General features: G+C 43.6%; 1 protein-coding gene and 1 non-coding gene across 2 annotated transcripts; one reads left to right on the top strand and one right to left on the bottom strand.

Annotated features, from left to right (window-relative positions):
• Window positions 1-584: 584 nt before the first annotated feature.
• ZNF599 (zinc finger protein 599) lies at window positions 585-14,541 on the bottom strand. Its single transcript, XM_025914202.2, has 4 exons — window positions 14,183-14,541; window positions 11,375-11,501; window positions 10,929-11,024; window positions 585-3,034 (listed from the first exon to the last, which is right to left on the bottom strand). The coding sequence occupies exons 1-4, from the start codon at window positions 14,198-14,200 to the stop codon at window positions 1,509-1,511; spliced, it is 1,767 nt and encodes a 588-aa protein (XP_025769987.1). The 5' UTR covers window positions 14,201-14,541; the 3' UTR covers window positions 585-1,508.
• Window positions 14,542-19,104: 4,563 nt separating this feature from the next.
• Window positions 19,105-19,268, top strand: LOC112851446 (U1 spliceosomal RNA). Its single transcript, XR_003222766.1, has one exon. It is a non-coding gene; the product is annotated as a U1 spliceosomal RNA (small nuclear RNA).
• Window positions 19,269-27,812: the final 8,544 nt, after the last annotated feature.

The raw sequence follows: 27,812 nt of genomic DNA, 5'->3' as shown, positions 1-27,812 counted from the left end.
TGACAAGAGGGGCGCCTGGGTGGCGCAGTCGGTTAAGCGTCCGACTTCAGCCAGGTCACGATCTCGCGGTCCGTGAGTTTGAGCCCCGCGTCAGGCTCTGGGCTGATGGCTCAGAGCCTGGAGCCTGTTTCCGATTCTGTGTCTCCCTCTCTCTCTGCCCTTCCCCCATTCATGCTCTGTCTCTCTCTGTCCCAAAAATAAATAAACGTTGAAAAAAAAAACAAAAAAAAACAAATGACAAGAGTCAAATTCCTGAGGTAGAACTGATACCCCACACTCACTGTCTTCCTCTTCTGCAGAATAAATACCATCAACTATGCCAAGGTCAAGAGGTTTCTTCAGAGTGCACTGCTCTATCACCACATATCCAACAACTCTATCAAAATTAGTTTTAGTTAATGTCAATCTTTGATTAATTTTAACCTTTTTTCTGGACTTTCTTCGCATGACTGTACAGTATAACACAGTGTATGTGTTCACATTACTGCTTACTGTGTTTATTGTGTGTGAATACTAAATTATGTATACTTTCTGTGTGTATCACTGAGTTAAAGCAGTATAGTAACAGACTAAGTTACACAAAATGATGTAATTGAAATATTTTTATTATAAGGAAATACTGCATATAATTTATTTCTAGGGAACATGTATTAAATAAATGTCTTTTAAACAGAAAAAAAAATTCCATAATGGGTTACGCATTGATTGGTTGATGAAAATGTGAACAGAGGCTCACAGGAACCTAGGAGCTATGGCTCAGTATTCACCAATTCAGTGTTTGTGATCAATGTATAGAATACAACTACAATGAATAACAAGAATTGACTCTGTGCGTGTGTGTGCGTGTGAGTATTTAAGTATTTCATGACTCAGGCCTCTACATCTCTCACAAACATTTATGCTCAAGGGTAAAAATCACAATGTTTTCGAATAAAAATTAAAAAAAAAAAAAAACAAAAGCTGGCAGCAGAGCTGCCTTCAATGGTCCAACTCTCCTGACTACGGGTATATAATAAACACATAAAGGAGATGAGGTATTTTTCATCTCTCATCCCCCCCATATCCCCACCACCCCCCAATGACAAATTATCACAAGCTTGGCAGGGAAATTAGAAGCCATACACGCATTTTGTTTTCCTTTCTTTTCTACATCTCCTTCACTATGTCTCATTGTACTTTTAAGATACTTTTGATATGGTTCTGTAGTATAAACATGGGAAGAATTCTTGACATTTTTCCTAAATGCATAACCACGGGGTCTCTCTTCTGGATCAATCTCAGGGGTAGTTAAAGCTCTAGGCTTGGTCAATTTCTAAGACGACCTTTGAGAGGACCTGCCACAAAGAAACTTTCACAGGGATGACAATTATGTTTCTCTTCAGTATGAATTATCAGATAGTAAAATACTTCTCTGGCCAAAATGTTTTCCTGAATAGTTATATTCAAAAGAAAAGGTATTTCACCAGTACGAGTTCCTTAAAATTGAAGTGAATGACTTGCAAAGGCCTTTACACTCTGGTATGAATTTTTCGATGGTGAGTAAAGGATGAACTGTGGCTGAAGGTTTTTCCACATACACCACATTCAAAGGGTTTCTCTCCAGTGTGAGTTCTCGTGTGTTGAGTTAAGGAAAAGTTGTCACAAAAGGCCTTCTTACAGTCTTTGCATTCATATGGTTTTTCTCCAGTGTGGATCCTATTATGACGAACAAAATTTGCCGGTTGGGTAAAGGCCTTCCCGCATTCTCTGCATACATAGGGCTTTTCGCCAGTGTGAATCCTCATGTGTCGAGTAAAGGAAGAACTATAGTAAAAAGCTTTTGCACACTGTTTACACTCCAAGGGTTTTTCTCCAGTGTGGGTCCTATTATGTCGGATAAAAACCGAGTGGTGTGTAAAGGCCTTTCCACATTCACTGCATTCATAGGGCCTCTCACCAGTGTGAATCCTCATGTGCTGAATTAAAGAAGAGCTGTCACAAAAGGCTTTCCCACATTCCTTGCATTGAAAGGGCTTCTCTCCAGTATGAGTCCTCTTATGCCGGACAAAAGTGGAGCGATGAGTGAAGGCCTTTCCACATTCACTGCACGCATAGGGTTTCTCTCCAGTGTGAATCCTCATGTGTTGAATAAAGGATGAGTTGAGGCAAAAAGCTTTTCCACATTCTTTGCACAGAAAGGGTTTTTCTCCTGTGTGGGTCATATTATGCTGGATAAAAGTGGAGCGGTGAGTAAAGGCCTTTCCACATTCACTGCACTCATAGAGTTTCTTTCCAGTGTGAATCCTCATGTGTTGAGCAAAGGAAGAGCTGTAGTAGAAAGCTTTCCCACATTCTTTGCACAAAAAGGGCTTTTCTCTAGTGTGCGTCATATGATGCTGGATAAAAGAGGAGCGGTGGGTGAAAGCTTTACCGCATTCTTTGCACTCATAGGGCTTATCTCCAGTGTGAATGCGCTGGTGCTCTGTGAGGTGAGACCTGCGTTTGAAGGCCTTCCCACACTCCACACACTTGTATGGTTTTTCCCCAGTATGAAACCTCGTATGTCGAATGAAGTCGGCCATATAACGACAGGCTTTCCCACATTCGCTGCATTTATAGGGCTTCACTCCAGCGTGAATCTGTTGATGCCGAACAAGGGCCCAATTCTTGCTAAACCCTTTTCCACATTCTTTGCATTTATACAGGTTATTCCTTGCATCGGTCACAGGGTCTTTTCTGGGTCCTTGGCAATCATGTTCATGTAGATCATCTTGTATAGTGACTCGCTCCTGTAAAATGGTTAAACACAAACTATCATCTGTCTCCAAATCATCATGTTTATGGCTCAACTTCCTAGGGCATGTCTCCTCGTGGGGGTCTGTTCCTGGCCTCAAGTTTCCTTCCTGCATTTCTGATAGCTTTTCCCGATCCCTGGCTTGCCCCAACCTGGAATCCCTCGAGGCTCCCTGTGTCATTTGTTCCTCAAAAGGGGCTTCCTCAGTGAAGGCCAGCTGAGAAGCAGTAAACTCTGTGGTCTCAGGTTTTGCTTTTTCACCTGAAGGAAATCCAATACAGAAAGGTGTCTATTAGCGATGTCAATGCAGAGCAAATAAAATTACCATCTGAGTGGAAGAATGAAGATGAAATCAAATCCTTCTGACGCCTGTGGCATTTACACATCTATCACGCTCAGGTTTACAATTTCTTTCTTCGCTAACCCACGCACTCTTGACATCTTTAAAAGCTAACCCGGGAAGAAAAACTTGGGCACGGCATAGAGAATGCGGAGTGGAGACGACTCCTCACTCCCCAGAATGGAGGAGGGTGGGCAGAGCGATGACTACACTGTGCGTAACGACTGCGCCCTAACACGTCATGGTATGACAGCACAGGGAAGGTACACATAACTTGGCCCACGTGGGAGACAGAAAGAGATCAGTGGAGGCTACCCAGAAAAGGTTCTATGGGAGCTTATTTCCAGAGGAGAGTAGGGGCTCCCTGACAGAAATAAGAGAGAAACTGCAGTATGACAAAGTACAAGGGTGCAGTGTCTTGACAGAATGCTGCATGCCAGGCAAAGTGAGGAGGATGAGAGCACGATGAAGATGAGGATGGAGAGGCAGGTGGGGACAGAGGAGACACGAAAGCTCGCGGTTCTGGGCTGTGTGATAGTGGGGGATGGTGAGAAGCTAGCGGGTGGGCATACGGAGTCTACTTTGTCTGGGTAAAGACTAGGTGAACAGATGCCAAATAGATATCATCTAGATGAAGAGAATTATAAATGTATCACATTAATGAAGATCTATGTGAAAAGGGAGATTAGTCATATAAAGTTCTCCTTAAATTCACCTACAAATTCTATACAACTTCAGATTAAGTGTTTAGCTGATAGAGTTTTTCAAGGATAGTGACACGCTCATTGAGGAATTTATATAAAAGAACGAACACACCAGGATATCTCCACAGAAGAATAAAGCAGGGACATTTGCCCTTTGAGGAATTAGGATGATGATGATTAGATGCATCAAGGCAGTATGATGTAGGCATAGATTTAAGATAAACTGCCAAACTATCAAAGGAAAAAACAGAATTGATAACTCAGAAATGTACATATATACTTTGATATATGACAGAAGTAGCAGAGCGGCCAATGGGGAAAGGAGGGACTATTCAATAAACGGATCTAGAGAAATCATTTGCCATATGAAATTGCATTCTTAACCTCACACTGCATAAAAAACTAACTCCAGACTGATTAAGACCTTACTGTCAGAAGCGCAACATTAACAGTTTTTAGTAAATAGTATAAATGAATATCTTTTAGATCTTGGCAAAGTGAAAGATTTCATAAGATACAAAAGCATTAACTGTAAAAGAAAAGACTAGTCAAATTGACTAAATATAATTTTTTAAAAGGCAAACAAGGGTGTCTAAATATCAGATAAAGTAAATGAGAAGAAGAAGGTCATTATAGAATGATAAAAAGATCAAAACACCAGGAAGATGTAACAATCCTAAAATGCATGCAACAAATATCAGAGCCTCAAATCAACCCAAAAACTGAGTTCAAAGGAGAAATAAACAAAACCACAATTACAGGTGGGAAATTCAACACTCCACTTTTTCATCGCAGAAGATACATATTGGCCAATGAACACATAAAGAGGGGCACCTGGGTGGCTCAGTTGGTTGGGTGTCCAGCTCTTGATTTTGGCTCATGTCGTGATCTTGTGGTTCATGGGATCGAGCCCCGTGTCAAGCTCTGTGCTGAAACACAGCCTGCTTGGGATTCTCTCTCTCTCTCTCTCTCTCTCTGTGCCCCTCCCTGGAGCACATTCTACCCCTCTCTCTCTCAAAAATGGATGAATGCACATTAAAGAAAAAATATATGAAGAGGTGATCAACTTTCTTGAATATGAGGAAAGGGCAAAAAGACCACAATGAGATACCATATATTTACCTGACTGAAAATAAGAACATGACAATATCAGGTGTTGGAAAGGATGTGGATCCATGAAATCGTTATTATAATGCAGGTAAAGAAACAGCAGGGCAGCATCTAGTAACGTTCTCCTTTAGCTTACCTGATGATAATCGAAAAATTCTAGCCCTTGGGAACACTACTAAGAGAAATTCCTACACATGCATGAGGATATAGTGTATGTGAATTTTCATGGCAGCACTCTTTGTGGGTGTGAAAAACTGGAAACAAGAAAATGCCCATGAAGATAAATGAATACACTGTGTTATATTCATGCAAATGACTACAGAAGAAAAAATAAGTGAACTATACCAACGTGCCGGGTGAGTCTTAGCAATACACTGTTGAATAAAAAGTACAAATCACATAAGACAATGTAAACTATGATATGCTTTTTATAATGTTCAAATAAAAAAGCAAAATATACACAAGTACAATGAAGTAATTTTTAAATTTGTTTTGAGAATGTCAGTTTATAATGGTATTATAAAAATGTGTGCATGGGATACACGAACCCCTATGTTTATACCAGCATTATTTACAATAGCCAAGGTATGGAAGCATCCATCAACTGATGAATATATAAAGAAGATGAAATACACACACACACACACACACACACACACACACACACACACACACAATGGAATACTCATCCATAAAAAAGAGTGAAATCTTGCCATTTGCAACAACATGGATGGAACTAGAGAGTATAGTGCTCAATGAAATAAGTCACTCAGAGAAAGACATATACCACATGATTTTGCCCATATGTGGAATGGTAGAAACAAACGAACAAAGGGAAAAAAAGAGACAGACAGAGACAAACCAGGAGACAGATTCTTAACTATAGAGAACAAACTGATGGTTACCAGATGGGAGGTGAGTGGGGCGATGGGTTAAATAGGTGATTGGGATTAAGGAGTGCACTTGTGGTGATGAGCACCAAGTGATTAAGATAAGAGTGTAAAAACATATGTATATATCTTGCATTTATTTATTTACTGTGGTAAAATTTATATAAAATTAGCATTTTAAGATGAAACAATCTTAAAATGTAATAGAATAATTAGATGAAGTGGAAACATTCCTTGAAATATTCAAATTACCAAAACTGACACAAGAAAAAACAGAACATATGAATAGCCCTATATTTACCCTCAAAGCAAATCTTGTTATGGACGGAATGTTTGTGTTCCCCCAAAATTCATGTGTTGAAGCCCTAACCTCCAATGTGAATTTGAAGATAGGGTCTTTGATAGAAGCAATTAAGGCTAAATGAGGTAATAAGCGTAGGGCCCTGATCTGATAGCATTAGTGTCCTTATAAGAAGAGACACAAGAGTGTTCTCCCTCTTCTCCCAACCATCCCCAGCACACACACCACATCTGGAAAGACTATGGTCTCCCTTTGTCTTCTTGTGAGGATACCAATCCCATCATGGGAGCTCCACCCTCATGATCTCATCTAAACCCAATCATCTCCCCAAATACTGACCTCCTAATATCACTCTGGGGGTTAGGGTTCCATCATATGAATTTTGGGAAGACACATAAAATGTTCCTCACAGTGTTACATGAGAAAAATCATACAAATCAACTAGCCCAGTATATGGCAAATATTCAGTAAGGTGTAGACCACCATTTATTATCATTATTATAGGTGTTACATTTGCCAGTCAGAATGTCAACAGTAATGTAAGAACATTTTCAGTACTGCAGTGCTGAGAAACACTACTGAGTCTCAAAGAGTAAAGGGGAAGATGCCACCTGCTCCCCAGTATGCACAGCAGTGAGGACTACTGGGAATGTGAAATGGTGCAGTCCCTTCGAAACTGTTTGGTGGTTTCTACCGAAGCTAATCATACACCTAGACCATGATCCAGCCAGTCCACTCATTTGCATATTCCCAACAGAAATGTGTGCTATATCCAACAAAAATATCAAGAATATTCGTAGCTGTGTTCTTCACAATATTCCAAAAAATGGAGCCCAAGCCAAATAACAGTAAAATGGGTAAATGAAATCTATTCATTCACTGAGACACTGCACAGTAAGAAATAACTCCAAATTTGCAACCGCATGACAGACTTCGGAGCAATAATGATTATCAAAAGAAGACACACATAACAGTATCATGTATTGTGGGGATCCATTTATAAGTCTTCAAAACTCATCTACGGTCACTGGGTTGAATGCCCATTATTTTTGTAGAAGGAGATATTAACAAGGAGGGAGCACAAGAAGCCTGTGAGGCACTGGAAATACTGTATTTTTTTGACCTGTGTGGTGGTACTCGGGTTTATATGTGTAAAACTTCAGGAAGATGAACCTTTAAGATTTGCACATTCACTATGTGTAAGTTACGCTTTAGTACAGCAATTAAAGAAAATAGTAAAAAATAGTAAAGGGGAGGCCTAGACATCCTGTGTAGATGTCTCTTCAGAGAATGAGAACACTCCTCCGGGAAGCTTGGCTGTTCAGGTGAAAGAGAGTCATCAACATTTAGATGCTGTTGGAGAGCCAAGAGCAATTTTTTCATGTTTCCCCCCGGGTCAGAAACTTCACTGTGTTTTCTGAGAGAAGATGAATTAGGTGAGAAGGTGAAGATACAGAAGAGGCAAGAAATAAGTTGAAGACTCAAGGTCCCTGATGTAGCAGACTCTTGTTTGGCTTCCTGTAATTCCTAACTTGTGATGCTTACAACCTATTACGATCCCTCTAGCTAAATGCTACAGGGCCTTGATTTTGCTTCTAAAGAACAGAATATGGCATTTGTAACAATGTGGATGGAACTAGAGTGTATTATGCCAAGAGAAATAAGTCAGCCAGAGAAAGGCAAATATCATATGATTTCACTCATATGTGGAATTTAAGAAACAAAACAGATAAACATAGGGGAAGGGAAGGAAAAATAAGATAAAAACAGAGAGGGAAGCAAACCATAAGAGACCCTTAAATACAGAGAACAATCTGAGGTTGGGGGGTGGGTGGATGGGCTAAATGGGTGATGCGCACTAATGAGGACCTTTCTTGGGATGAGCACTGGGTGTTCTATGTAAGTGATGAATCACTAAATTCTATTCCTGAAACCAATATTACACTATATGTTAACTAACTTGCATTTAAATGAAAAAGAACAGAATATGCAAAATGACGGAATGTAAGAGATGAGGTTTTGTGTCCCATCCATCTTGCTGGAGTCTCTCCCACCATCACTTGATCTGAAGAAGGAAGGTGACATGTTGTGAGGTGCCTATGACTGTGGCTTGTAGCCGACCCCAAGTTGTGCCTGGACCTCTCACCCACGGAAGGAAAACAGTAAATGAGTGATATTTTAACCTGCTATGTTTGTGGTAATGTTGCCACACGGCCATAGATAACTAACACACCTGAAAAGGCAGGTGACGGTGGGATCTAGATCCATGCTGTAGATAAGAACTCTACTGCAGAGGTGAGTCTGTAAGGGTGAAAGAGCAAGAAAACCAAGCACGTAGCCTCTATTCTGTGTGAAGTAGGCCACAATGCTGAGTTACCAGTAACGAGGCAGGTGGTGATATCTGGAAGAAGGGGAGTGGTTGGAAGCAGACGGAAGACACAGAGCAGACCAGAGGCACGTAGCAGATCCGGGGAGACCAGTTAGACTTCTGTTAGAGTCATGCAGGCAGGAGACGACTACAGCTTGGACTAGGGTGCTGATGCAGAACTGGCAGAGTTGGTGAAGGTGACAGATTCAAGAGACATGGATGATGAAACGTGATCAACATTCAGGAATGGCTGGATAGAGGGTATGAAGAAGGTAGAGGTGTCGCGGGGTCTACTTTTGTTGCTGGCTTTCTTGACTTATTCGATGGTAAGACCATTAATTGAAAATTGGGAGAGGGCAGGCGTGAGCCAAATCGTGAGGTTCCTTTTAGGATGAGAGTGTGAAGTACCTCTGGAACATTCAAGTGAAGATGTGGAACTGCAGAGGGGGGTGAAGATGTGAGATAGATTCTAGGGGTGAGGAGGGGGTGGCCAGATACTCACTGGCTGAGCAGCCAGAAGGAACACGAGAGGAGAGAGATCATGAACCGGCACTGGCACCTCTCTATCCACGTGATGGGTCCAGCTGCCCTGAGCAGCTCAGATGTGGGGCTGACAAGACAAATGTCTCCCTGAAGTTTTATAAGACAGGAGGGCAAGAAGACAACAAGGCTAGGGATTGTTTCTGAATATGTTTCACAAACGGATGGACGGATGCATGCACGGATGTACTGAGGAATAAATGAATGAATAGGGAAGGTGGAAAAGGGAGGGATGCAAGGTACAGCTGGAGGTAGTAATCTGCAGCAAAAGAAAGGACTATCTTTTCTGAATTCGGAAGGGAGTCTGAGATAACATTATTCATTATGACTAATAATGCACAAATATTACTCACCTGTAACCTTTCTTACTTTGTCACTTACTTTGGGTCAGTTAATAAACTTGTTAATTACAAGTTTCCTGCTATCTAATTACATTTCCAAACGATCCAATGATGCAGAAACTATCATTACTGTGTTTTCTAATGTAGGCTAGTTTAGCAGACCGAGTGTATGTTCATCATATTGCTGGCCCCTTCCTCTTGGGCACAAAGCTGAACCACATTTCCCAGTCTGATGCAACATGTAGCCTAATACCCAGCTCTTGTCAATGGAATGTGAATGGAAGTGAAGTATGTGTGCAGGCGGATACGACTACAGATCTTCCTCAACCTAGGATGGGGTTACGTCCCAATAAACCCATCAAAATGCCTTTCATATACCTAACCTACCACACATCATAGCTTAGCCTGGACGACCTTAAACATGCTTGGTACACTTACATTACCCTACAGTTGGGCAAAATCATCAAAAGGAAAGACTGTTTTCCAATAAAGCGTTGAATATCTCATGTAATTTATTGAATATTATACTGAACGTGAAAAACAGAATGGTTGTGGGGCGCCTGGATGGCTCAGTCAGTTAAGTGTCTGACTAGCTCAGGTCCCGATCTTGCGGTTTATGAGTTCAAGCTCCACGCTGGGCTCTGTACTGACAGCTCGGAGCCTGGAGCCTGCTTCAGATTCTGTGTCTCCCTCTTTCTCTGCCCCTCCCCTGCGCACACTCTGGCTCGCTCTCTCTCTCTCTCTCTCTCTCTCTCTCTCTCAAGAATAAATACACATAAAAAAATTTTTTTAAGCCAGAATGGCTGTAAGTGTACTGGTTGTTTACCTGCAGGATTGCATGGCTAACTGGGAGGTGCAGCTCACTGCACTGCTCAGCATCGGGGGACACTACCCTGCTGCAGTATCACCAGCCCAGGAAAAGATCCAAACTCAAAATTCCAAGTCCAGTTTCTACTGCATGTGTACCACTTTCACACCATTTTGAAGGGGAAAAATCCTAATTTGCACCACTGCAAGTTGGAGGCCGTCTGTCCTCTCCTTCTCTCCTATTCCCCTTGGCGAGTTGGATGGTGCCAGGGCAACCTTATAGCCCCATACCGACAACAGAATGCACCTGGGTCCCTGAATACGTGGTACAGAGTCCCCCTGCTGATCCACATTAACCATGGCATGAATGAGAAAAAAACTCGTTATCTGTTGACTCACCTAGATTTGGGAGTTTATCTTTTATAGCAGAGAGTTAACTTAGCCTAACTTGTCTATCAAAGGTATAGTGAGGTCATGCAACTTCCCCAGGGTCATGAGGCTGGTGAGTGGCTAAGCATTTAGAGCCGTGTCTTACTCAGTATACCACATTCTAACCCTAATAAAGCCAGAGTGTGATGAGGAGGAAAGACAGGGGAAATATGGCTGGAGTACTCCATCATCAACCAAGACCCCAGGAAGGCCACAAGAAGCAGCTACCCATGGAATTTCAGAAACAGAGATCCCCCGGTAATCTGTCAGTTGCCATGAAACCCATCTGCCATGACACCCACCTGCCAGATTCTCAGCCACCTACCTGTATAGGTGCTTTTGGAGACGCCTCTCTTCCCTGTCCATAGTTCTTGCCCAGGCTCCAGTGGGTAGATCAGTTCTGGTTTGGGAACAGGATGTCCTGTACATGGAAAAATAAATGGGGCATAGGTATATAGGTAAGGACAAAGGAAAAATTCTCAAGTATACAGGGTTCAATCTCATGAACCATGAGATCATGACCTGAGCCAAAATCAAGAGTCAATCCTTAACCGACGGAGCCACCCAAGCACCCCGGAGAACTATGTTTCTTATACAACAATCCCTGTCATAGACACAGGGATAATAATCAAAAGGTTAGACCAGAATTACGGTGAGGCTGTGAGGAGAGAGGAAGTTGGGTCCCAGAGGCCTTCTCAATCAGCCATGCTTAGAGAAAGAGGATGGAATGAAAGTCCATGGGTATCACTCAGGAGAGTGATGAGGTCTTACCCAGTGAGACCAGGAGCCCACAGGTCTCCAGCATCACCTCCTGGTATAAGGTCCTCTGGGCCAGATCCAGTTGTCTCCATTCCTCTCCAGTGAAGGTCACAGCCACGTCTTCGAATGACACTAATGCCTGCAACGTCAAAGAGAGGTGGTGGGTGGCTGTACATCTAATAAATGAGATGATAACCAATTGCTTGGCCACCAGCGCAAGTCCAGAAAGACCTGAGGCCTGAACCCCTGAGTAATTCCTGAGAACCTAGTTCTGTGCTGGGCTCAGGAGAGAGGCAGAGAGGCAGATGGTGCCTCTGACAGAATAAAAGGTGTAGGAGAGAAAAGCCTCCTGTGTAAGGAAGCCACTGGAGAAAGACACAAACAATGCTCATCTCATATGGGTTGTGAGCAGCAGATCAAAAGTGCTCTGGGATGTTGGAAGAATGGGGAAAAAGAACTCAAATAATGACAGTAGCAGCGGAGCCTTTCTGGTCCACACTGCTTGCCTGCATCTGAGGGCTTCAGACACTGTGTTAAAGCAACCAAAAGCCCGTAGGTCTGGAGCTAGACTCCTGGAGTTTAAATCCAGTCTTGGGGGCACCTGGGTGGCTCAGTTAGTTGGGCGTCTGACTTCGGCTCGGGTCATGATCTCACGGTTCGTGGGTTCGAGTGCCGTGTCAGGCTCAGTGCTGACAGCTCGGAGCCTGGAGCCGGCTTCGGATTCTGGGTCTCCCTCTCTCTCTGTTCCTCCCCTGCTCACACTCTGTCTCTGTCTCTCTCTCAAAAATAAATAAACATTAAAAAAAAAATTTTTTTTAATCCAGTCTTGTGAACCAACACATGCTAACTTCTTTCAGCCTTGATTTCTCTATCAATACAGTAATAGTTTATGCTTCATCAGGCTGGTGTGGGAATTAGAATGTCCTAAAAGCAAACACTGCAAGAGTCCAGCACATGCAGTGCTCGATGGATTTGTGAATTTCTTAACTGTTTCACAGCCCACGAGGTAAGCGCCATCTTCTCCGTTTTTCAACCAGCAAACTGAGGCTCAAGCCACATCAACCAGAGTTGTCATGCCTAATGAGACGGGGCAAGATTTGAACCCAGGTCCCTCTGGTCCAGCCATGGGGGGGAGGGGGTTAGATTTAATCTAAGTATGAAAGAGTCCCAGAGGGAAAAATCTTTCTTTCTTTTTTTTAAGTTAATTTATGTATTTTGAGAGAGAGAGAGAGAGTGCACACATGCGTGAGTGTGATGGGCAGTGAGCAAGGGAGAGAGAGAATCCCAAGCAGGCTCTGCACTGTCAGCACGGAGCCCAAATTGGGGCTCTGTCTCATGGACCGTGAGATCATGACTTGAACAGGAATCATGAGTCAGAGGCTTACCCAACTGAGCCCCCCAGGCGCCCCAAGGGAAAAATCTTTCACTCATCAATCACTTATTGGGCACCGGTGCAGGCCCAGCACTTTCTAGGCCTAGGGACAGAACAGACAACAGGACCTCACACTCCAGGGCTGGGGAAAGGTCCCCAACAAGAAACTAAATAAATGAACAAGATCAAGTCACACGGCCCTAAGGGCTCCAAGAACCAACAAAGGACAGTGAGGTGACTGAAAACATTAGGGGACTTATGTCCCCAAGGCAGGGCAACCCGGGAAGGCCCCCAGGGCAACCGGGGAAGGCTCCCCTGAGGGGTCACTGGAACAGGCGGAAGTGAAGGGGAGCGGGCCAGGTAAGAAAAGATGAATAACTAAGCCAAGTGGTCCGAGGCAGGATGAGAGTAAACAGGGTGACGTGCTAGAGAGTAACTGAGGGCCTGTTGTGTGTTTACATCCCCAGAGACACAGCATTCCTGCACACCGTCATTAATGAGAGTCACTTCACAAGCACAGGTTTTCCCCACTATCTGAAAGCAAAGTGTTCCTATGAAAACTTTTCTAAGCCAAAAGGGCAGTAAAGTGAAGAGTATCCCTCACTTTCTGGAAGTTCCCTTTACTGCCACTTTGCTTTTAAGAAAAACTTACATTGGCAACTCTTTTCACCAACCAAAAGAAATCCAAAGAGGATTTTTGTGTTTACCTTACTAACGTAAGTCTCTCCTAAAAGCCAGTGGCAAAATCCACACCTTTGGAAAGTGTAGGAACCTGTATAAGAAAATGTGTTCAACAGGAAAATGGATTCACTGCAAACCAACTTCACTTGTAGTACACAGACGGCGCCTGCAGAGTTCAATCCGGTGACTGTCTTGTCTTCCCACCTGTCCAGGGACCTTCTACTGCTATCAGAAAAGCAGCAATTCAAAAAACGCGACTCCCCCCTTACCTCTGCTCTAGAGCTCCCATCCCCTACAGACCTGTGGCAGGGACGGACCAGACTGTCCCTGGAGTGAGCCTAAGAGCAGAGCAGGGCCAGGGAAGTCCCTCTCAGAAGCGCATCCAGAGTGATGTTCTCTGGGTCATGCTGAGCACTGAAGGGCACACGTCACAAGTGTACCCTCTCTGATTCCCTCAACTGAGAAAAATCGTTAATACACGGTATTCCAATTTCAGATTCGACGGAATGGAGGCCAAGGGCAGTGAAAGGCAAGCTGAGGTCAGAGGCAGAAATGGGGGTCTCCCCTGACAACCCCTGGCCTGGATTCAGAACCCGGGGTTGGAAGTAAGTAAGATCTGCTCCTCTCCCGCCCCCATTCCTCCAAGACTCCCAGATCCAAGAGCATTAAGAAGGAACGGCGAAGAGTCCCAGGATCTATATCCCATTGAGTGGAACCGTGCGAACACCGACCGCAGCGCGCGTGGGCATGTGGGACCCACCACTCACCAGCGCCGGCGCCGCCATGGGGCCCACGGCCGAGCGAGACTTCGCGAAGCTGCGACTAACGCCCGTCCCAGCGGGCTCAACCGACCCCTCGCCCCAGCCCTGGGCCGGGGGGTCTGGCACCTCGGTCTCCTCTGTGTAAACGCGCAACAAGGTCCAAGGGGCCGCCTGCGGGTACCGCAGGGACGAAGGGCTGGTGCCGAGGCGGGGGGCAACCCCGTTACAGGTGGAGTCAGGGCTCAAATAGCTCAGGCTGTAAGCCCCTTCTGGGAAGCAGCCTCCCCCGGCGCTCCAATTACAAGCTCCGCTAAGCACAGACCCGTTACAACCAAATGAGGTCCTAGAGAGGACGCCAGAAGTCCCGCCCACTCTGCGGCAGGAAACGCCCCTCTCCGCTCTCCGTCATTGGCTGAGCGCCCGCCTCTGACGTCAGAAACACTCCTGCTGGGTAATGTAGTTTCTGACTGAATCTTAGTGACGGGGCGTGTACTTCCCATTCTCTGAGAAACGTCGTGTTTAAGTTCCAAAGACAGGGCTATGGCTTTTAAGAGGTTGAAGGAGAAGCACATAGAGTTTAGCAGCCCTTCAGCCATACATAAAAAACAGATCCAGAATCCAACCACTTCTTCCACTTCCATGGCCCCCATACTAGTCCAGCCACCACCAAAACTTACCTGGACTAGTGTAATAGCCTCATCCCTTGTCTTCCTGCCTCCTCCCTTACTCCCCAAATCTGTTCTCCACTCCGCAGCCAGAGAGGCCACATAACTTCACTGTTCCCATCACATTCAGGAAAACATCCAACCTCTCAGGCTACCACTCCACACCCAACTCTTACTCTCCTGATCTGCCAGAAAGAAAAGAGAGCTGTGATTCTCTGAACATTCCCAGCTCAGCCTCACCAAGTATTTGGACATGCTGGTACCTTTGCCTGGGATAATTTCCACTGGCTGCCAGACATAGGAACTGTTCCATATAAACTCAGGACCTGGGGCTTGGGGTTTCCATAAGCACGTTCCCAGCTGAGGTCGAAGAAGATGAGACTCTGCCTTCTAATTTCAGCTCAATGCTGTAAATAAGAGTCCTGTGAATGATATAATTACTGCCACATTTTTAGTGAGGTTGAGCTTTTAGTTGGTGATTTTGCTGTTTAAAATGGGCCGTAGACACAGTGCTGAAGTGCTGTCTGGTGTCCCAAAGCACAAGAAGGCGTGATGTGCCTCATGGAGAAAACACATGTGTTAGATAAACTGTGTTCACGCATGAGTTACAGAGTTGTCAGCTATGAATTCAATGCTAATGAATCAACAATATATATTAAATAAAGTGTCTCTAAACAGAAACATATATAAAATGACATTAAACATTGATCTATTGATGAAAATGTTGTGCAGGGGCTTACAGGATCCTAACCCTCCAATTCCCCTAGGAGCAGTGATTCCATATTCATTAATTCAGTGTTTGGGGTGACTTTACAGAACATAAGCTATGGCAGAAAATGCGAATAGACTGTAGCTGGTTTCCAGGGACTATTTAGGGGTACATGCAAATGTACGTCGGATCATGTGTAGACCAATGTTGGAAAGTGCTGCAGAGAGAACAGTGGAGAATAGGTGAGAGATGGAGGCCAGACAGGTGGGGGACTCAACAGGGACCAGAAGTCAGAGTAAAAATGACAGGCTGGCAAATGGGGAAGCAAAGGTGGAAATTTGGTGTGGCTAGTGACTTTGATAGGGAAAAATCTGTTATGAGATGGCCAACAAGGACTGATAGGGGAATTCCAGTCCCTGCCCGAAGACTCCTGTTCCGGGTTTTTCTTCCTACCCCGCTTGCCTCGCTCTCGAACAGGCTATAAATTGTCCCTGCTACTGACGCTCTGAGCTCACACCTCTGGAGAATGATCTCCTCTGAGCCCACCGGTGTAAAATAAACCTCCTGCCTTCCAAGATCTCCGAGTGCTGCTTGGTTCTTCCGCCCAGTGATCCAGACCACTGTCCGTTACAACTTGGATATGAAACAAATGGTAAACATGGGGCAGTTTGCCAGTACATTTGAACTAAGCCTTAACATTATACCCTCCCCGGGTCCCCACTTAGCAGGACCTGGCCCACTGTGAACTTCCCTGGCTGCAGCTGTACTTGTGTCTGCCCGGCCAAGCGCTGGGGGCTTCCGCCTGACCCTGCGCCAGTCGGGAAACTAAACGGGACCTGGAGGACACACAAGTCCTAAGGAAACATAGGGAAGATGAACAACCTAGCACACACAGAACGTGGGAACTACAACTAACATAAAGAACTGTTGAGGAAGTATCTCAGGCATAGCCTGGCAGTCCCTACAAGCATTGACCACGTCAGTGCCCAAATTCTTGGCACAGGCAGACCTCAGAAATATCAGGCGGAGGGAGGGGGAAGAACTTGGGGTAGAGAGGTGCCGCACATCCGGACACAGTCACCTGACTAGAGAGAGGCCAAGCTGGGTGGGAATCATTGAGCAGACTGGAAGAGTTCTGACTCCTAAAACTTCTGCTGGGCTTCCAGGCAGCAGACAGCAGGGCTGCTTGGGAGAGGGAACAGTGGAAATAGCCTATCCCGGACACAACACTTAACACAGGGAATCTGGGAATGAAGCAGTCCTCATTCCCATGGTCTGACTGTGGGAAGGATAGAATAGTATCTGGGTAAAAGGGGAAGTGAAGAGCCCAGGCCAGGATGGGGTGAAAGTGAGGGCCTTAGCAGGTGAGACTATAAGGGCAAAGTTCTCCAGCATCATGTCATGGTAGAAGAGTCTCTGAGCCTCATCAAGAAACTCCCACTCTTCCTAGGAGAGGGACACAAACACATCCTCAAACATCACATGGTCCTGCCATGATGGAGACAAGTAAGCCAGTGGTCAGCCTCTCTCCTGAGGAACCCTGTACTACCCTCCACATGCACCCACTGCTCATGCTTCTGCCCAGATCCCCAAATCAGGAACATGGGCCGACTCAGGCCCAGGCACTCAGGCCGTCTCAGGCCCACGAGAGGTGCCCACTCTCTCATCATGGTGATATTGACCGCTGTGTCCAGCCCACAGCCTCAAGAGGCAGGGGGAAGATGGATGCCATCTGAGCTCTGGGCCGTCCCTTCCTGAAAAGAACTGAATTGCCAGGTCCGAGGTTGAAGACTTACCCCTATGCTTCCTTCTAAGAGTTTTGTAGTTTTACCTCATATATCAGATCTATGCTCCATTTTGAGTTGAACATTTTATACGGAGTCAGGTAAGGTTCCGACTTTATATCTTTCATGTAGATATCCAGTTGTCCCATCACCATTTGTTGAAGAGACTATTCTTTCCCCATGGAATGGTCTTGGCCATCTCGTCAAAAATCAATTGATCATATATATATATATAATATATAGGTTCATTCTTGGACTCTCCTATTTTACTGCCAGTACCACACTGTTTTAATTACTACACATTTGTAGCAAGTTCTTTTTTTAAAAAAAATTTTTTTTTAATGTTTATTTATTTTTGACAGAGAGACAGAGCATGAGCAGGGGAGGGGCAGAGAGGGAGGCAAACAGAATCCGAAGCAGTCTCCAAGCTCCGAGCTGTGAGCTTCGAGCTTCGAGCTTCCAGCACAGAGCCCGACACGGGGCTCGAACTCACAGGCCGGGAGATCATGACCTGAGCCGAAGTCGGACGCTCAACCGACTGAGCCACCCAGGCACCCCCATTTGTAGCAAGTTCTGAAATCAGGAAGTATGAGCCTTCCAACTTTGTTCTTCCTTTTCTAAGATTGTTTTGGCCATTCTTGGTTCCTTGAATTTCCATATGAATTTGAAAATCAGTTTGTCGATTTCTACAAAGAAACTAGCTGGGATTTTGATAGTTGAATCTGTAGATAAATTTAAGGAGTATTGCCCTCTTAACAACATGGTCACATGAGTATGGATGTCTTTCCATTTATTTAAGTCTTCTTTAGTTTCTTTCAGCATGTATGTGACTTTCCATATACAAGCTTTGGTTACATTTATTTCCAAGTATTTTATCCTTTTTGATGATTTTATAAATGAAATTGTTCTCTTAAATCCATTCTGGGTTGTCCATTGTTGGTATTACCAACACTCAAAATCAGTTGGTTGATTATGGGTTGATTTCTTTATTTCAGCAGCTTTTTAAGATGTTATCCTACTGCCTTGTGGTATCCATGATTTCTGATGGGAATTGGCTGTTGGTCTCAATAAGAATCCCTTCTACCTTTAGCACTGCTGGTGGGAATGGAAACTGGTGCAGCCACTCTGGAAAACAGGATGGAGGTTCCTCAAAAAAATTTTAAAAAATAGAACTACAGGGGCGCCTGGGTGGCGCAGTCGGTTAAGCATCCGACTTCGGCCAGGTCACGATCTCACGGTCCATGAGTTCGAGCCCCGCGTCAGGCTCTGGGCTGATGGCTCAGAGCCTGGAGCCTGTTTCCGATTCTGTGTCTCCCTCTCTCTCTGCCCCTCCCCCGTTCATGCTCTGTCTCTCTCTGTCCCAAAAATAAATAAACGTTGAAAAAAAAAATTAAAAAAAAAAAAAAATAGAACTACACTACGACCCAGTAATTGCACTACTAGGTATTTGTCCGAGGGTTAGAGGTGTGCTGTTTCAAAGGGGCACATGCACCCCAGTGTTTATAGCAGCTATCAACATAGCCAAAGTATGGAAAGAGCCCAAATGTCCACTGATGAATGAATGGATAAAGAAGATGTGGTACACACACACACACACACACACACACACACACACACACACACAATGGAGTATTACTCAGCAATCAAAAAGAATGAAATCTTGCCATTTGCAAATACGTGGATAGAACTGGAGGGTATTATGCTAAGTGAAATTAGTCAGAAAGACAAATATCATATGACTTCAATCATATCCAGAGTTTAAGATACAAAACATTTACCTGGCAGGGGAGATACCATGATCATGAAAGTGGTTTTCCCAGGGCGAGGTCTACCCATTGCACTCAGAATGTGCCGACCCCTGTGATTTTCTTAAATGTGGGACACTCGACTGCATAACTTGTGGTAGTGGGGGACTGTGTTTGTGCTTTCCCCTAAACAAAAAAAAATTTTTTTAAAGATACAAAACAGATGAACATAAGGGAAGTAAAAATAATATAAAAATGGCGGGGGGGGCAAAACATGAGACTCCAAAAAATAGATAACAAACTAAGGGTGCTGGAGGGGTTGTGGGTGGGGGAGATGGGCTCAATGGGCAAGGGACATTAAACAGGACACTCGCTGGAATGAGCACAGGGTGTTATATGTAGGTGATGAATCACTGGATTCCACTCCTGAAATCATTATTGCACTATATGCTAACTAACTTGGATGTAAATTTAAAAAAAAAAAAAAGAATCCCTTCTACATGATGAACCACTCCTCTCTTGGCTTTCATAATTTCTGTGTTGGGTTTATGACAATTTCATTATAATGTTACTGGGTGTGGATCTCTTTGAGTTTATCCCATTTGGAGATTTGCTGAGTTTTTTGGTGTTCAGATTCCTGTCTTTCTAAAGTCTGGGGAATATTCAGCCATTTAAAAAAATTTTTTTTAAGTTTATTGATTTATTTTTCAGAGAGACAGAGACAGTGTGAGCGGGAGAGGGGCAGAGAGAGGGGGGAGAGAGAGAATCCGAAGCAGGCTGTGCACCGTCAGCCCAGAGCCCAACGTGGTGCTCGAACCCACAAAATCATGAGATCGTGACCTGAGCCAAAACTGAGAGTTGGACATTTAACTGACTGAGCCACCCAGGCGCCCCAATATTCAGCCTTTTTTCTTAGGATATTCTTTCTGCCTCCTCTCTCACTCTCTCTACTCTCCTTCTAGGATTCCCATTATGTTAGTATCCTTCATGTTGTCCCACAGATACACAAGTCTCTCTTCATTTTTCTTTGTTCCTTTTACTTTCTTCTCCTTAGACAGCTTAATTTCAATGGACCTATCTCTAAGTTCACGGATCATTTCTGGTGTCTCCTCAAATCTGCTGTGGAAGCTCTCTGATGAAGGTTTCATTCTGTTATTTATTGTGGGTAGTCACTGAAGTCTCTGTTTTATTAGCTTAATGGTCAGATAGCTATTTGATAGGGACTTCTTTAAATGCCTGGAGACAAAGACAAAAATACACTCTCCTATCCTTTATAAATTTCTTGGAGTAGGGCCTCTCCTTCACTGCTTAGTCATGCCTTTTACATTTCAGCCTTAGCCTTCATTTTCTTCATGTGGAGCCTAAAGATCATCCAGAGGTGAAACCCTGGGGTCTTTTCAGGTGTCTTCTAAGCACATACTTGCCCTGGGAATGTACATGGCCTTCTAGATTCTCTGGTATATGTGGGAGCTTTTCAAAGCCCTTAGTCCTGCTTGTACCTCCTCCGACAGGCTTCTTCTAGACATTCTGGTCTGTCTACTGCTTCCAATGTCTGTTATCCCAGTCCCCTGGCACCAGTGGCTAGTATATGCTTTTAGTTGTTTTTGGCAAGTGCTGCTTGGAAGACTACTCCAGCCTTGAGAAAATTCCAAGGCTGGCAAAAGAAAGGCAAATAAACCCCTGTGTCAAACCCTCAGAGAGCTGCAGTTGGGTCAAAACGCACAACCACAATTCTCTGAGAATGGATCCATATGGCCCCCTTCATAGGAAAAACACCCATCCCCCTCTGTCAGTAGAAGCCAAGTTGACATCAACCAGAAAATGTTTCATTCCCAAAGTTTCCATTGTCTGAAGGATCCTAATGGAGAACAGCCAAGACCCGTTGGTTGAGAATATGGTCTATGGGTCTGAGGTTGTCTCTAGTGAGCAAACTCATGTTATAAAGAAAAAATGAGGGTGGAGTTTTTTAGGATGCCAGCTTTCTTTTTTTTTTTTTAATTTTTAATGTTTATTTTTGAAAGACAGAGAGACAGAGAGACATAGCATGAGCAGGGGAGGGGCAGAGAGAAAGGGAGACAGAGATTCCAAAGCAGGCTCCAGGCTCTAAGCTGTCAGCACAGAGCCCAACGCAGGGTTCGAACTCATGAACCGAGAGATCATGACCGGAGCCAAAGTGGGACGTGTAACTGAGTGAGCCACCCAGGTGCCCCCCAGCTTTCATCCAAGTGAGGAATATAATCCACATGTCTAAGCTGGTCAAATCTATCACATTAATATCTAGGGAATATGGATTTTAATTGTACTCACTGAAATCTAGAGAAAAATCAAAATAGGCATACTAACTTCTTCCTTATCCCCTCATAGTTAACTCATTATCTCCCATTTAAAATTAACATTGATAATATGTCCTATAACCATACAAATACTTGTTCATTGAAGTAATATCTCAAAAGTAAAATAAACGGGAAACCATAGAAATGTTCAATGACAGGAAATTTGCTGAATAAACAAAGCCTCATTCACACAGTATATGACTCAGTACAGCAGCTTCAAGCCATTACAAAAGGAGGAGAAGGGAAGGGGGAGAAGAGAAAGAAGAAGAAAAAGGTGAAGGAGGGGAAGGAGGAGGAGGAGGAGGAGGAGGAGGGGGAGGAGGAGGAGGAGTTGTTAATATATTCCAGTACAGTCTCTCAATTTTGCAACTACTTTTCTAAAGAAGCAGAAAATAATGTGTTTGGGAGTGTCCTTACATAAAAAGAAAACATTTCAAAAACAAATAAAATTAAAACCTAATATATTGGGAAAGAGAGGGGACATACTGAACATAGTGAAGGGGCACATTTGAGAGACAAACCTTTTGGAATCAACATTGTTTTACAATTTTTTGCCTTGGGTAAACGTAGCAAACAAAATTAACCTACAACAAAAAAAGTTAACCTACAATAAAAGTAAAAATGGGTCATAATAACATGAAGCAGAATTTTAAACTGACAACACTTTGCAATAAGTACTTTTCCTCTACCCACAGAAAAATTATGTCCTTTTATTGTATAAAAGAGAAATTTGATTACACATCTGTGGGAGAATATAGCTCTCAGACAACAAAAGGTGCAGATTCGGGCTTCTGCTCCAGGATGGAGGAGAACATTTCTACAACAAAAAAGCTTGGTGAACATCAAATTTGTGACTCTGTTTTCAAACCCATCAGAGAGCTACCAATGCAGAGCAAATAACTGGCCTAAAATTTAAAAAGAGACTTTCCCTTAACAGAGCAGATTTGGACACGCGCTCCCCTTGTGTAGATGCACTAACCAAACACCCTGCTTCGACCAGACTGTCTGGATCTCAGCACTGAGAGTCCCATGTACTGGAAATGCCTTTCCTGGGACAGAAGTCCCAGTGTTCCGTGACAGGTGCAGAAGTTTGCAGCAAACCCATACACTAGCCAAAAAAATAGGAGCTGAAAGCAAGACCGTTTTTAATGCCAGGTATGGTAGAGATTATTGGCTCTCTGTAGTTGCTGTGGCTGGCCTGGTTCACACCTGAGTGATTCTGCGATGGGGCGTCCTGTGTAAATTATACCTTAACCTAATGTATTTTGCCACAGAAAGTGAAGCAGTTTCCTTATCCACGTTGGTCCCACCTCGTATCATTCTTCTGTCTCAGTTCTTCCCTCTTGTCGCATGTCTATCCCTGTATTTGTTTTCTGTCACTGCTCTAAAAGACAAATGACCACAAATTCTGTGGTTGAAAACACAGGATTTATTATCTTGCGGTCTCTGAGCACTTGAACTCCTGATCAGAAGTTCGAGGGCTCTGCTGGACGTTCTGAATAAAAATTCACAGGGACAAACTCAAGGTATTGGCAGGGGCTACAGTTTTCATCTGGGGCCCTGGGCCATCTTCTGCAATCACTGTTTTGTTTTTATTTTCAGAATTCGTGTCCTGCTCAGGGTTTCCATGCGTCCTCCTTGACTTTGAAGCCACAACAGTGGGTCGAGGGCTTCTCTCATGCTTTGAATCTCTCTTACTTCCTTTTTGATCAACCAGCCAAAGAAACTACTCTGCCTTTGAGGGCTCCTGAGATTAGAATAAGTCCACCCAGATAATCCAGGCAAATCTTATTTGAAGATCAACTGATTAGTAATTTACTGACATATACAAAATCTCATTTGCCACATAACACAGCATTCATGGGAGTCACACCTGGGGCAAAATATCATGGGTTTCAAAATTCACTTTACTTGTTCCCTTTGATGTATACATTTGTTTATATCAAAACATATAGATATATCTACAGCTTCTTTAGCAGATTTATATATATATTTTTTAAATTTTTTTATCAATGTTTTTAATGCTTATTTATTTTCTTAACGTTTATTTTTGAAAGAGAGAGACAGAGTGTGAGAGGGGGAGAAGCAGAGAGAGAGGGAGACGCAGAATCCGAAGCAGGCGCCAGGCTCCGAGCTGTCAGCACAGAGCCCGACGCGGGGCTCGAGCTCACGAACCACGAGATCATGACCTGAGCCAAAGTCAGATGCTGAACCAACTGAGCCACCCAGGTGCCCCAGATTTATATTTTCTTATTAAGAATAAAAAGAAATTCTTAATAAGAATAATAAGAAAATATAAGTAGGTCTGAAATCATTTGTATGACTGTAATAATTTTCCACACAACTCAGCTAACGAGTATCTTCACATCACTGTTACAGGCTCTAGATGCCAGGCACCTTTACACAGCACAGCTTGACTCCGATTATGGTTTGTCCAAGTTCCAAACAAAGACCTTAATCATAATACTTTGCTTCTAAATAATGCAGATTTTCCCTGGTTTTTGAAAGCAAGTGAATCATTTTGGAGACGTTTTTACTTACTTATATGGGTATTTTCTGTTTCACTTGATAGTCACCTGGAGGCTTACATGCTGGGTCTGTGAGGAATGAATCCTGGCTTGACGTCTTACCCCTGTCGGTGACAACAGAGATCTCATCTGTAAAGGACCTGGGATTGAAGCCTAATATCCAGACTTTCTTAAGTGTTACATTTACGTTACTCTAGTTATTTCTTGTTTTCCGTGCAGTCACGTATTTTCTTAGCTGCATTAAAATTCACGTATTTGTGCCGGGGCGCCTGGGTGGCGCAGTCGGTTAAGCGTCCGACTTCAGCCAGGTCACGATCTCGCGGTCCGGGAGTTCGAGCCCCGCGTCAGGCTCTGGGCTGATGGCTCGGAGCCTGGAGCCTGTTTCCGATTCTGTGTCTCCCTCTCTCTCTGCCCCTCTCCCGTTCATGCTCTGTCTCTCTCTGTCCCAAAAATAAATAAACGTTGGAAAAAAAAAAAAAATTCACGTATTTGTGAATGAAAAAGTTGGATTCCATACGGTTGCACTTCTGTAAGAATACACTTATATCTGTCCCAAGTTTCTCTTAAAGAAACCCTTAGTATGTGCATAAGTTCGCTAGGGTTGCCGTGACAAAGTATCGCAGATCGGGTGGCTTAAACAACAGAGATTTCTTTCCTCACAGCGCTGGAGGCTAGAAGTCCAAGATTAAAGCGTTGGCAGGTTTGGGTTCCTTTGAGGTGTCTCTCCTTGGCTTGCAGACAAGCTACCTTGTCACTGTGTCTTCACAGGGTCGTCCCTCAGTCTGTGTTGTCTGTGTCCTAGTCTCCTCTTCTGATAAGGACACCAGTCATATTGGATTAGGGTCCATCCATACGAGCTCCTTTTACCTTCACTACCTTTCAAAAACTCTATCTCCAGGGGCGCCTGGGTGGCGCAGTCGGTTAAGCGTCCGACTTCAACCAGGTCACGATCTCGCGGTCCGTGAGTTCGAGCCCCGCGTCGGGCTCTGGGCTGACGGCTCAGAGCCTGGAGCCTGTTTCCGATTCTGTGTCTCCCTCTCTCTCTGCCCCTCCTCTGTTCATGCTCTGTCTCTCTCTGTCCCAAAAAATAAATAAACGTTGAAAAAAAAAAATTAAAAAAAAAAAAAAATAAAATAAATAAAAAAAAAAAAAAAAAAAAAACTCTATCTCCAAATAGACTCACATTCTGAGGTAATAGGGGCTAGGCCTTCAACTTATTTTGAGGAAATACGATTCAGTCCGTAACGTTGTGAATTATGGCACAGCTCTCAGAAATTTAAAACTATGTAGGTTTTCATGAATCTTTTTACAGTTGATACCTATGCAACCACCACTAAAAGCAATGCAAAGAATATTAGTCATGTCGATAGTCCTGACAACTCCATCCCAGTCACCATGTGCTCCTCCCCCAACACCAAGAGGATTTCCATATCCTGACTTGGAAAGTCGGTATTACCTTCCTTGTTGGACAGGTTTTTCCTATTGGGTATGAGTCCCAAGAATATGGTTTCGTTGTGGCTGTTACTGACCTCTATGTGAAGGGAATTATAATTTATGGGCTCTTTTTGGTCAAAGTAAACATAAGACGCACCCATGTTATCTCGGGTGTATGTGCAGTATCCATGTTCATTGCTGTTGAGCTAGCGAGTTATTCATTCCGCTGCTGATGCTCCTTTGTACCTCTCTGTTACCAGTAACACACCCACTGGCTATTTGGTTATAACCACTGCTGCCGTGAGCTTCAGTCCATGTGCTCTGATGCACACAAAGTGCATTTTGTACCGCAGTAGTTTGCGCACTTAAAAATGTTCATCGGGAAGATATAAATAAATATGTCCAGGAACTTAATTGCAGGCTTTCAATATGTAAGGCCAAAACTGACCAAACTAAAGGATAATGCACAAATTACAATCGTGTTTGGGGATGTTAATGCTTCTTTCTTACTAGTTGTCAGACCAAGTAGACAGAAAGCAAGTAAGAGTTCAGAAGATTTATCTTGACTTATTGGCATTTGTAAATCACTATATCCAACAGTAGCTGAAATACTTCTTTCTCAAGTGAACGTGGAGTGTTCATAAAGTTGGCATATATGGGGTCAAAAACTAAGTATCAACAAATTTCCAAGGACTGAACATATAGAGGGAGGTTTTTTTCCTGAACACAGTGGAATTAAAGCAGAAACTAATAAAATATCCACAAAACCTGCAATTATTTAGAAATAACATAAAACAGATGGTTACGTGACCAATGCATCAAAGAAGAAACAACCAAAAAATTAGAAAACAGTTTGAAATGAATAGTAATTAAAGTGGAGCAAGTTAAACTTTATGGAATGTGGTTAAAGCAGGGCCTAAGAGAATGTTACAGCTTCAACTGTTTACATTAATCAATAAGATGTAACAACAGTGATTCAAGTTTCCATCCTAGAACCAGAGAAACAGAAAGCAAGTTAAATCCAAAATAGAAATGACAGAAATCAGAAATAGAAAATAGCACAGAAAATCCACAAAATTAAAGTTAGATTTTTAAGAGACTGATAAGATTGATAAATGTCTACTGAGATCAATCATAACATCAAAAGTGAAAATTCAAATTACTACCAATGTCAGGGGAAAAGGAGGCATTGCTACAGACCAGGAATTGTTAAAAGGATAACAAGTGATTATAGACACCTTTTCAGGAAGAAAATTGCAGATGCAAATAGTTTTCCTGGTGAATCTCATCATACACATAAGCTATTTTACCCGTGTTCCACAAACTCTCAGAAAATAGGGAGGGGACAGACTCTCCTAATTCATTCTATGAGGTTAATACCACCTTCATACCAAAACATAATAAAGAAATGTACAGATTAATATACCTCAGGAAAACATATATGACAATCTTTAATCTTTTAGGAAATCAAAACTTGTCAAATGCAAAAAGGTAATCAAGAATGGCCAAATGGAATTTGTAGCAGGAATTCGAAGTTGGTTTAATATTTAAAATCAATCAGTGTAATTCACCACATTGAGAGAATATGCACATCTCAAAGCTGTGGGGAAGTAATTGATGAGGCTTAACATAGCTTTCAAAAAAATCCCCTCAGGGGCGCCTGGGTGGCGCAGTCGGTTAAGCGTCCGACTTCAACCAGGTCACGATCTCGCGGTCCGTGAGTTCGAGCCCTGCGTCGGGCTCTGGGCTGATGGCTCAGAGCCTGGAGCCTGTTTCCGATTCTGTGTCTCCCTCTCTCTCTGCCCCTCCCCCGTTCATGCTCTGTCTCTCTCTGTCCCAAAAATAAATAAAAACGTTGAAAAAAAAATTAAAAAAAAATCCCTCAGTACGGTAGGAATCGGAGGGAATTTCCTTCATCCCAAGGCAAAGCAGGGTTAAGGAGTTACCACAAGAGATTATGCCTTGGGACACAGACTTTTAAGCCAGAGTGGATTCTGCGCCCAACTGCAGTGCAGCTTAGGTCCTTGCACCCGGGAGAGAATGCTCACGGTCAGCTGTGTGGTTTGCCACAAGGCTAAGACAAATGCCCCACGGGATATGCTGGCAACCGCTGATCTCTGTCCTACACCTTCTGAGGACACTGGAGCCCAGGGTGGCCTGTGGGTGCCTTATGAGTGCTACCAATTCAGACCTAGTAGACAGCGTCTATGATGCTTAGAGGTGTGCCAAGGTGCTGAGCGCCTGACTATAAAAATGGTCGTCCATGATGCCCACATGATGAGGGGGCACCATAGTCAGGTGGTGAATGCATGAGCTCTGCAATCAGACAGACTGGGTTCAAATCCTGGCTGCACTGCCACATGGGGGAGCTGAGCAAGGTTCTAAGGGTTAAATGCTGTTTGTAATTTGTAAAATTTATAAAAAGAGGTGAAGAGAAC

The sequence above is a fragment of the Puma concolor genome, chromosome E2 (assembly GCF_028749965.1).
Source record: "Puma concolor isolate L17-30 chromosome E2, mPumCon1.1.hap2, whole genome shotgun sequence".
Classification (NCBI taxonomy): Eukaryota; Metazoa; Chordata; class Mammalia; order Carnivora; family Felidae; genus Puma; species Puma concolor.
The sequence above is the reverse complement of the archived record's forward strand: the minus strand, read 5'-3'. Positions and strand labels throughout refer to the sequence as shown.